General features: G+C 45.3%; 1 protein-coding gene across 1 annotated transcript in view; it reads right to left on the bottom strand.

Moving 5' to 3' along the window:
• Positions 1–2,515: 2,515 nt before the first annotated feature.
• Positions 2,516–12,172, bottom strand: part of TPO (thyroid peroxidase) — a gene marked incomplete at its 3' end in the record, with an annotated part of 59,725 nt that continues 50,068 nt past the window's right edge. The window contains exons 16-17 of the mRNA XM_084792936.1: positions 11,158–11,290; positions 2,516–2,554 (exon numbers count right to left, since the gene is read on the bottom strand). Coding sequence (XP_084649062.1) covers positions 2,516–2,554; positions 11,158–11,290 — 172 coding nt within the window. The remainder of the gene's footprint in view (positions 2,555–11,157; positions 11,291–12,172) is intronic.

The following is a 12,172-nucleotide window of genomic DNA, read 5'->3' as shown; positions in this document are numbered from 1 at the left end:
ATGAGTTTGTAAGGTTTCTATCGCCGATATCTGAGTTTAATCTATGGTGATCTGATAGGGTGCAGGGATTCATTTCTATTTTCTCGTGAGTGTTGGAACTTGCTTTGCAGCTGAATATGTGGTCAGTTTTGGAGAAAGATCCATAATGTGCAGAGTAGAAGGTATAGTCTTTTGAGTTTGGGTGGAATGTTTTATAAATATTTTAAGTCCATTTATTTTATAACGGAAATTAGGTTTATTTAGTTTTTCACTGGATAAGCTGTCTATTGATGAGAGTGGGGTATTTAAGCACCCCAATTATCAGTGTGTGAGGCTCAATATGAGGTTTAAGTTGTAGTAGTGTCTCTTTTATAAACTTGGGAGTCGTTGTATTTAGGGCATAGATGTTAAGAATTGAAATGTCATCTTGGATTTTTCCATTGAATATGTAGTTTCCGTCTCTATTTCTTCTGATTAGTTTTGGTTTGAAGTCTATTTTGCAATATTAAAATGGCTTTACAAGATTGCTTCTTAGGTTTGTGAATTATTCTTTGTTTTTGTTATTCTCTCCCCACCCACCTGTCTCCATCTCCTTTTATTCTTTTGGTTCCCATTCTTCCCTCTCTTATATCCTTATATTCTCCTTCTGACTTCATCCTCCACTCTCCCATACCCTCCTGTCTTCCTGCTGGTCCCCATCCCCCTCTCTTCTTATCCTCCTGCTGGTCCCCATCCCCCTCTCTTCTTATCCTCCTGCTGGTCCCCATCCCCCTCTCTTCTTATCCTCCTGCTGGTCCCCATCCTCCTCTCTCCTTATCCTCCTATGCCCCCGCTAGTCCCCATCCTTCCGGTCCCATACTCTCCTGTCCTCCAGCTGACCCAGTCCTCCTACCTCCTATACATTCCTGCTTTCCTGCTGGTCCCTATACTTTCTTCTCCTATACCCTTCTGTCTTCAAACTGGTCCTCATCCTCCGTTCTTATGTATCCTCCTCCTGGTCTTCATCGTCCCCTCTCCTATACCCCCATGTCCTCCTGCTGACCTCATCCTACCCTCTTCTGTATCTTCCTATGCTCCTGCTGGTCCCCATCATCCCCTTCTCATACCCTCCTGTCCTCTGGCTGGCCCCTTCAATATCCTCCTGTCTTCCTGCTTATCCCCATCCTTTCCTGTACCCCCTCTTCCTGGTTGTCTCCTTCCTCCCCCTTTTTTCTTTTTGTAGAGATCTCCCCCCACCACCCTGGTCCCCATTCTGGTTTTATGACGTATAATGATGTATGCCCTTCCCACATACATATACAGTTATAAAAATTAAATCTACAATTTTCACGTGAGAGAAAACATGTCTGTTTCTCAGAATCTGGCTTGTTTTTATTAAACGAATAATTTCTAACTCTATCCATTTTTCACACAGACGTCAGGATTTCAGTTTTTCCTTAAGGCTGGATAACATTTTATTGAGTATATGTACCACATTTTCTTTATCTATTCACCTCTCAATGGATACCTAGGCTGGTTCCATCCCTGAGCTCTTATGAGTAGGGCAGCAATAAGCATGGCTGTGCAGGGATGTCTGTGGACCTGTGTGCTGACTTAGAGCCCATCGGGCCCATGCTCAGGAGTGGCATGGCCAGATCATACAGTAACAGTAACTAGTTTTAGTTTTGGGGGAACCCACCAAGGTGACATCAATAGTGGCTGCAAACCACTTTACAATTAGGTGCTAGAACTCTCAAGATCTAGGACTCCTGCCCTTCCTTGTGTTTTGTGTTTCAGGCAGGAGTTGAGCAGCTTTGGTGCACTATGTGACCCACCATAGTGTTCTATCTTCTGTCTTACCAGAGGCCCAAAGCTATGTGGTCTATCAGCTAAGGACCAGCCCCCCCCCAGAATCATCAGCAAAAATAAAACTTTCTTCCTATAATTTTATCATGCCAAGTGTCAGTTACAGTAATTGCAAAGCTGACTAACACTGACTGGGAGGACAAGGGAGGATTAAAGATGGGCCATGAGTGTTAATGAAATGGCTAAGATGGCTATGGAGAAATAACATTTCCACTGCTGACAAAGATACATAATATGTAAATGTGCTTTTAATGCAAGCCCAGGGAAGGAGGACATCGGAACCGGAGGAGAATAGGGCTGTGGCGTTTATTCATCTGCGCTTTGTGGTGACTGGAATGTAATGAGAGAACTGCATGCATTTGGAAGAGAGTCTTGGTGACTCTGAATGAACATGGAATTGTCTTGAAGGATCTAGGCCAGCTTCTCTCAATCTGGCCTTTCAGGCTTGTATGTGATTCTCTCAGGTTTCCACTCACTCACCCATCAGCCTTGATGTATAGGAGGAGAAACATTCGCAAGATGTGGCCTGGATGGCTTCCGTGGGAAAACATGAGATGGGAGCACCTGCAGCCTAGGACTACTGCTGAGATTAGCCATCCTGCTTCCTCAAGCCTCTGACTCCAGCATGTCTTTACCCAGGCAGCTTGACACCCTCATTTGCCAATGCCTGGCTTGAAAGAGGTGAGGACTTCTACTCACACAGGAGGACCTGGGATCCATAAGCAGGTGCCTGCTGGAGAGAAGGCACGGTAAGCATTGTCCCCTCTACTAATGCCCATGACATTCCAGGTGCTACTCAAGTCATCTAAGCATGAACTTAAACTCAAAGGTACCATTTACATTTAACTGATCACTTCCAGCAGGGTAAGCCCCAAGAGGAAGGCTCAGCCACATTTAACTTTGCAGTAAGCCCACCTTAAGGGATGGAGTGTTAGGGCTCCACCCAGCAATCAATATTAGGGTGAAGATGATCATTCCAGACAGGCCCCTAATGTGATAGGTGGCTTTGGATTAGTTTATTAAAATATTAGTATATGTGTTTTATTGACATGTACATGCCATAGCATACACACGGAGGTCAGAGGAAGAAAACTTGTGGGAATTGATTCTCTCTACCCAGCACACAAAGCTAGATCTGAATTCTCAAGAGGGCATGTGTGTTCTCTCACTTCCTTGCCCAGTTAGCTCCATATTAGGTGAGAAAAAAAAACCTTAATAGGCTGGATAACAGTCCTCAAACTCCCCAGAGAGGTCGGCTGACTATGGCATTTAAGGTGTTTAATGGAAGAGAGGGTAGGAAAAGATAGACAAGACCTCCCATGACAGGCAGAAGTACCAGCTCCTGGCAGTGGCCTACAGTGTCCTCCAAAGACAATGAGGGGACACAAACAAACTCCACCCGGGGATTGCTTTAAAGTGGCAAAGCTGGCCACTGGGGGAAAATTGCCCTTCCCTTTGCCCACCTCCAGGACCCTGCCTGAACTATGGGCAAGCAGGACACTGGAGAATTGACTACACCACCAAGGTAGGTCAGTGCTCTAAGTTTCTCTTACACAGGAAAGTCTCTTGGATCCTCTGGGCCTGGTGGCCAAAGACTGAAACTACCCTGGGACCTCCATCTCCCCTGCCCCCAAACCCATCAAGATTATCACAGAGGAGCCTAGGATAACTTTCCAGGTAGTGGGTAAGTCTCTGCCATTCTTAACATATTTAGAAGCTATTGGGCCTATACTTCTTGCTTACTGTTATAAAACTTCTCAGATCTCTGTGGTGAGTGTTGGTGGCTGTTGATGGTCAGCCCACTGGTCAGCCCACTATTCTGGGGCTACAGGTCCTCTCCTCTGATCCCTCTGAGGTCACCTGATAGCTCACTCCTTCCTCATTATTACATTATTGGGCAGAGATATCATGGCTAAGTTACACTTTTCCTTTCCAATCAACTCCCTTTGAAAAATCTTCCCCTTCTAGCCTCTGAAGAGCCCCCTTATTCACTGACTAACAATGTTTCACCCTATCTCCTCATTGGCCCACAGGTATGGGACACTTCCTCTCCCACAGTGGCCTCACATCATCCCTATATTAAGATCCTACTCCAGGACTCTATTTCCTAACCCTGTTGCTCCCAATACCAAATTTGTCTAAAACATAGAGTTAAAAACCTATCATATGGTGCTTTTAAAAAAAATATTTATTTATTATTATGTATACAGTTCTCTGGCTGTATGTACACCTGCAGGCCAGAAGAAGGCATCAGATCATATTACAGATGGTTGTGAGCTACCATGTGGTTGCTGGGAATTGAACTCAGGACCTCTGGAAGAGCAGTCAGAGCTCTAAACCTCTGAGCCATCTCTCCAGCCTGGTATATGGTGCTTTCTTGATAAAGGCATTCTCACATGCACACACTCACCCCACTACACTTCTGTCTTGCCTGTACTAAAACCTGATGGTTCTTACTGTCTAGTCCTGACCTCAGGATTATTATTTTTTTAAAGATTTATTTATTTATTTATTTATTTATTTATTTATTTATTTATTTATTATACAGTGCTCTGCCTGCATGTATGCCTACAGGCCAAAAGAGGGCACCAGATCTCATTATAGATGGTTGTGAGCCACCATGTGGTTTCTGGGAATTGAACTCAGAACCTCTGCAAGAGCAGTCAGTGCTCTTAACCTCTGAGCCATCTCTCCAGCCCCCAGGATTATTAACGTGGGTGCCATTCCTCTACACCAGGTAGTCCCTAACCCTATACCCTACTGTCACAGATTCCCTCCTCTACCTCTCATTTTATTGTCCTAGCCTTTAAGGACTTTCTATACCATTCCTTTTCACCAAATTCATACAGTCTCTTTGCTTTTACCTGGGAGGGTCTGGACACCTGGGCAGCATTCCAGCTTACTGTGACAGTCCTCCCACAGGGGTTCCAAGATAACTCACATTTTTTTAAAAAGTCAGGCTCTTGCCACTGACCTCCTCTCCTTAGATCTGTCCCACAGCCACTTAATTCAAGGTGTGGACAGCCTTCCACTATGCACTCCCTCATTCCCACTGTCACAACAACATACTGCTCAGCCTCTGAGCTGTCAAAAGAAACAAAGGATACAGTCTCCCTTTTGAAAGCTTGCCTTTCTCTTAGGTCAAGTATCTAGGCTTTCTGCTATTCCCTACCAGCTGTGAATTCTCTTGATCACAGGCAGCACCTATGGCCCTGCATACCTCCACCCATCAGGGAAAGGATTCTCTCCTTCCTTGGCCTGGTGAGTACCTTAGAACCAGCATCCCTAATATTGCTCTTCTTGCTTGCAGCTAGGGGTTCCCTAACTGAGCTTCTAGATCCTACTAAGCCTGTCGTGCCTGCTTTCCCTCCCCTCTGAGATGCATCCTCACAGGACCCGGCCCTGGCTTTCCCCGACATTGACCAACCCTTTAGCCTGTATACGACTGAAAAATGGTAGATGGCTCTAGGGCTTTTGGGACAATTGAGAGGATTCACCTTTGCTCCGGTTGCTACCTTTTCAAACAGCTAGACACAACAGTCAGAGGGTGGAAACCTTGCTTATGGCCACTACCAACAGCCTCCCGGGAGGCTCCTAAGCTCACTTTTGGTAGCCCTCTCTGTTCTCTCAGCACACCGCCTCAAAGGTCTCCCATTCTAAGCTTCATCTTTTTCACATCACCTTCCTAGAAACCCTGATATCTCATGTGGTTGCGGCTCTGCTCTCAACCCCTGCTACTCGCCTTCCCAAGACCAGTATCCTCACCATCCCTGCTGAGAGCCACTTGAAGCCCTTACCTGCAGAGACCCACAACTTTCTATTTCCCCTCTGTCATGGCATGACTTTAGTTGGTCTATAGATGGGTGCTCATCTCAGCTCCATGGGCTCCTGCCAAGCAGGTGATGCCATAGTCTCCTATGACCTGGTTATAGAATCCATCCCTCTACCCCTAGGCGCTACTTCTCAGAAGGAAGAGCTCATAGCCGTACTAGACAGAACTATCAGCATATACAGAGAATTTAAATATGCTTTCCACATTCCACATTACCATGCTTCGATTTGGCAGGAGAGAGGTGTTCTCACCACTAGAGGAACATCTATTTATCAGTGGGGCCTCTAATTCTAAAGCTGCTAGAAGCCTCTTAATGTTCCAAAGGGGCACCAGCTGCCTACCAATGATGCAGCCTTGGGAAATGCTTTTGCTGACATTACTGCTAAAGAGGCAAGCTGGCATTCCTACCATCCTTCCTCTAGTCTCCTCCAAACTTAATACCTGTGTACTCCAAGTCCCAATGCCAGGCCCTCCAAGTTATGGGAAAGGTCACAGGTCCTTCTATGATACAGGTACTGTCTTCCTGACCCCCAAGCAGAGCCTTATTTACAAATCTTGTCACACTGGAGCTCAACATTTCTATTGACTCCTCTAACTCCTCTTCTACCAGACTTTTATCACCCAGGAATGTTCTACCTGTACTCAAACCTCCCATCAGGGGACCTTGTGATCCCCTCTGTCTTTCAACCCACAGCAATTTGGGGGTATTCTGGTATTCTTCTGGAGACAGACTGGCAGATATATTTCACACAAATGTCTCCTAATAAAACCACAAATGTATCTTTTTACTGTGGTAGACAATTTCTCAGGCTGTGCAGAAATCTTTCCTACCAGAGCTGAGGCTACAGAAGTGATGATCTGTTCCCGTATGAGTGACAGCCCACCCAGATCTGGACTTCCCAGATCCACATAATCAGATCAGATAACAAGACAACATTCATTTCTAAAGTCACTCAGTCTTGAGGGACTTAGAGGTACAGTGGCACCTCCAATTCCCTACCAACCCCAGTCCTTGGGAAAGGTAGAAAGGGCTAATGGAGTTATTAGGATTCATTCATCAAAACTATTTTCTGGAATTTGGGCCGCACCCCTCCTTCTTCAGCCCATTTGAGTTAATCTATGTCCCTTTCTTCTAGGAAGCTTACCTTACCTGGAACCAGCCCCACTCTGCGACTGTTCTATGTACCCCCTCTTGCTCTCTTGAAACACCTTGTCCAGGAACACACTGATCTTGTCCTTCTCCAGCCCTCTATTGATCCTGTCACCCCAATCATATTGCCAGGAGATTGGGCTTATTTGAAAGTCTCTCTCCCACAGGCCTTCAACCTGTACTGGATGGGTCCACATCCAGCCATCTTTACCACACCAGTGGCAACTAAACTTCAAGGAATTAAAGCCTGGGTCCACCTGTCATAGCTCAAATGGGCCTAGACTGCTTATCTGGTAAGTACGGCTGCCAGTGTACTGCACCTCTATAGCTTAAGCTTTTCCACCTACCACATATCCCTGAGAATGGCCTCATTTCTCCCCTCCTGATCAGGGCTCTCTTTGTTCTCTTGGCCTCCCAGACAGCAGGACCATGACAAGCCTGGAGTACAGATATATGCTACCCAAAAAATAGACTCCTTGGTTTTGCCTTCTGTCTAGTCTCTGGCTGCCACTCAGAGATCTAATTTTCAACACATAAGCAGCCTGTTTCCACAACTGCAGCAAGAAGCAGTCCAGCTCCAATTTATGTGACAATCTCAAGTACCTTTGTCTTCTCCAAGACCAAACCTGGCCTGCACTGACTATCCTTCCTGGGAAGGGAGCCCACATTGGAGCTGTAAGTACTATTATTCTAAACCAGGGTGGGGCATATAGCCTCAACAGATGTCTAGTAGCCTCATGCCAGCTTTGGTCACCTTCACAATCCTGGGCCCCTGGGTTAGAGGATAGGTCCAAAGGATTGTGGGGCAAATCTAAATCTATAGGAGAGGGGCTAGCTCATCTGGCAAAAGGGGAGTGGTAATATTCATATCCCTCAAGGAAACACCCATCATCCTTTTTGGTGATAGGGTGGAAGTAATTCAACAATCTGAAATCACCCTGCAAGCCCAAGCTGCCCAAGACCTCGCTTAACCCAGCCCTTTGAAAGTCTATTCTAAATGAATCTGAGTCTTCTCCATACCTATAGCATTAACAGTGGAGGCCTTAATGTGTTCCGCTGCAGCAATCCCTAGGGGCAGCTATCCCTCTTGCCCATGTAATCCTAAACTCTACTTTCTATAACCTCAGCCCCTACCCCATCACCTCTGGTGCCTCTTTAGTGTCTGGAGATAGGTGACTGTCTGTTCAATAACCACTCTCTCACTCAGTCCTGCCCTTCACCCTCACATACTAACATCTCAATTTCAGGAAACTCCTCCTGGTGACAACTCAAGCTTTAGCAGTGTATAAACAAATTCGCTCATGGTCCTTGTTTTCCAACTCTGTTACTTCCCCAATACACTATACACACACACACACACACAGGGAGAGAGAGAGAGAGAGAGAGAGAGAGAGAGAGAGAGAGAGAGAGAGAGAGAGAGAGATAGCCCATCCTCATGAATGGGCAGTAGGGAGCTTAGGCTATTGATTGACCTGTAAGTGGACCCCAGTCTCAACTCTCTGAAGCTCACAGGAATTTAAAGTTTTAGATATATTAGCATGACCATTGTTTGTAATCTGCACTGAAAGCCTCATTGTATGTGTCTGGACACAGCTGGAGTGGGCTCACACATTTGAATCATAGAAAAAGCTGTGGGTTTTGGTTTTAAATCATGAACACTCCTCTGTCTAAGGGCTGGATACAGAGACTGGACAGAGATGTTTTCAGCACAATGGGAAGTACTTTTAAGTCTATTCAACCAAAGGAAAATTAAAAATTTGAGCCTGTGACTATGATAATAGTAGTCTGTACTTCACCAGAGCTCCATTGATTGATGTTAAGACTCTGGACTTTTGAAGTCTTGATATAACAATAGCATACTCAGAGGGAAAGAAGATATAACAATAGCATACTCAGAGAGAAAGAAATCTGAAACATTTCTCATTTTTCACATCTCTTAAATCACTTTCTTAGACCTTTATAATTTGCATTTATGCATCTTAAATCACTTTGATAGACTCAAGGTATTTAAGCTTTCCCATACTCAGACCTTTACAACTTGCATTCTATGTATATTAAATTACTCTTCTAGACCCTCACAACTTACATAAGCTCCAAACCTTTTCTTTTCATCCCATCATTTCCCATGAGAAAGAAATGGTAGTGAGGTTACATATACTTTTTATAACCTTAGTAAAGATGACTGCTGGACGCATGATTGCTTCCATCCTGTTGAGGTCATCAGCCAGGATGCAGGTAAGCAACAAGGGTGCTATTTTAAAACATCTATTTTCCTAAACAAGAGTTAAATTCAAGTTACATAGACAGTATGCTGTCATAGATCTATTTGTTTAAACAAGAGTTGAATCATATATATAGGATGCTATAGCAGCTTAAGATTATCTATGTATAGTTTTAAAAATTATCAGCCATTTGTTACAAGACTTAATCCTTTTGTTGCAGATTTTACAGATTCTTTTAAACCATATCAGTGAACTTACAAATCCTGAGATAGTTTATACAATAGTTTTAAGAGATTTTTTTTTGAAAGTAGAACAAAGAAATTATATAGAGAAATGATTTCTAAGAGTGGAAAGTAGAAAGGGCTTAGAGATAAGAGGCTTTTGAGAGTGTAGAGCAAAGAAAGTTTATACAGAAGATAATTTGGGGATTATTTATTTGTGCAGCAGCAGAAGTTGTTACCATACAAGAGAATCTGGAAACCAAGTGTGCCATTTTTGGCCATTGAGCCACCATGAGGCCAACCTGTTTGCAGTAAGACAGTAAGGTTTCAGTGAAATCCCTAAGCCCAAGGAGGGAAGAAGAAAGACTCACAGACCAGAATTCTACTAGATGAAAGTTCCAATAAGCTCCAATAAATCCCAAAGGTGGCTGAGAAAAAGAAGAGAAAAGGGTGGCCATGAGGGACAAGGGTTACAAGCTGGAGCATCGCGAAAGTGAGGATGGTAGGGACCCAGGGGGGCATAAGGAAGGTGCAGGACTTAGAGAACAGGCCCTAGGGTGAGGTGAGGAGGGAGAAAGGGTTGGAGAAAGAGGGGTAAGTGTCTTGGTGACAAGAATTTTAATCTGGTCATCCTCAAGTGTAGAGAGAAATGTCCCAAATCACAGAGAAGAGGCACCCCTTTCCATGTTGATGGGGAGCCAAGGGGGCAAGAGGAGCATGTTGATACATCAGGCTTTATAGTCACTATAACTATAGATGAGACAGGCAGCTCTGCAGTGATATTTACCTAGTAAAGGAGAAATGAGCGGTTAGAGCAGGTGGGTGGGAAAGCAGCTGAGGAGGTGGACTGGAGAGGCTTTTAGGAGAAGGGAGGATTCCAATGGAGAAAGAGGGCAAGTTGTCTTAGCTGAGAGGTGTCCACGTGTTGGCGCCAGGAGCCAGAGAGACTAACAGGACAATTATTCGGTGGGCAAGGGAAGATGAATGGTTAGAGCAGGGGGAGGGAGGAGAAGGGTGAAGAGGCAGACCCATGTGGTGGGTGGTTTCTAGATGTCAGCAGAATCAAATGATTCAAACATACTTAGGGGAGTCAGATGAGTAGATTGGTCGGCTTAGGAGTGGCTGAGCCACTTGGAAGGGCGCTCATATATCCCTATATCCCTCTTCTGGGTTTCAGCACCAGATGTATAAAGTGAAGACATGACTGCTCCAAGCTTTTTATTGTAGATATGAGGGAAAGTACAGCCAGAGGCATCTGGAAGAGTCCTGCACAGGGAAAGAAAGGAAGTAGTAGACTAAACATGGCCAGTAGACTGAACCAGGCCATGAAAGGAGAGAAGAGGAAACAGAGTGGTGGACAGTAAGAGAGGAGGACCAAAGGGGAATGGGGGTGGAGATGGGGGAGAGAGAGGGAGGGAGGGAGGGAGGGAGGGAGGGAGGGAGAGAGAGAGAGAGAAGACCAAGATTCAAGAGAGTACATGGCCAAAATTATATAGGGATGAGGAAAGGCCCACGAGCTGGAGAAGTTTAGGGGAGGGGGCAGACTGAGAAGAGCTGAGAAGAGGTAGGACACCAGCATGGCCTCTGTAACAAGTACTTGCTGTGCTGAGGGCCTGGAGGCCAGCATGTACTTTGGTATGTTATAGGCACCACGGTTCGCCATTTGTCCCGCATTTCTACTGGACCCAACAGTTACTAAGTCTAACTCACTGGTACTTCTTAAATAGTAGGTTCAACTTCTGACAAATTATCAGTCTCTTATAAATATAATTAGTGTTGAGACAAAGCAGAAGGAGGGAAGAACAGGTGTTTGCTTTAAACAGCTGCATGGAGGCACCTGTGCGTACCTGTAGACCAGCTGACGTCCCCGGGATTGGGGAGATAGAGATAACAGCAGTGTGTACCCACCTGTCCAGTGTCTTGAGCTGTAACCTCGGGTGGTGAAATCCCCCTGTCCTCACTCTTTCTGAATCCTGACCGGGTGGTCACTCTTGCCTCTCTCTCTGTGATCGGCAAAGTGGATTTCCTGTCAGAATGTGTCCTGTGAATGAACACACATCTAGTCATTGTCGTCAGAACTTTGAAGACCACTCCAGGGCCGGTGACCAAAATGCTTCACAGCAGCTGGACACAGACATGAACACAGCAGCCACCTCTCTAGACTTAAAGTCAGGGAAGTCACTCAGGGGACCACAGAGAATGGCTTTCTCTATGGCCTCACGCAGGTCGTTAACTGGTAACATGACTCCAGAGGGGGCCGTGGAGAGTGGGGCCTGTGGGTTTTTGGCAGTGTCAGGAGGAGTCCCAGGGCACAGTAGCTAGAAAAGTCATTCGTTGTAGCTGCAGTAAGCTGCATCCAAGCCTCACCCGGCCTCATTTAATGTATCATGCTTTTAATTATTAAAGAAATGTGCAGTGCCCATAAGGAGAAACCAAATTGTAAGGCAGAAGTTTGCAACTGACTGCTGGTATCTTTTTAATGGCTGTCACACTCGCAGCAGCTGTAGGTTTACACGCCGCCCTGCAGATGTGTAAGGCCATGTTGCTGTCACATCACAGAGCCCATGCACTCCATGGCCCCCCACTCCCATGTGCATGCATGTGGCTGTGTGACTCTTGAAGATGAGTTATGCTCTCTCCCATCCTTGAACCATGGCTGCCTCTGTCTGTACATTTCTCTGAAGTATGAGTTTTGTCATGGGCATAATCCTAGCCCTCTTACAACAAAATACGTTTTGTTTTGTTTTGTTTTTGTAAGATTGCTGAAGGTGGTTTAAAGAAACACCTTTCCAAGAAAATAAAGTAGGAACCAGTCCTGTATTGTGGAGCCCTACAACAGCTACCAAGCATCATGTAGTGTGTAAATATCTTTGCCTGAGGGATGCAAGATGTGTAGGCCGTGGTTGACTTGTGTGTGTGTGTG

Source organism: Acomys minous (assembly GCF_964271855.1).
Source record: "Acomys minous genome assembly, chromosome: 8".
Taxonomy (NCBI): domain Eukaryota; kingdom Metazoa; phylum Chordata; class Mammalia; order Rodentia; family Muridae; genus Acomys; species Acomys minous.
The sequence above is the reverse complement of the archived record's forward strand: the minus strand, read 5'-3'. Positions and strand labels throughout refer to the sequence as shown.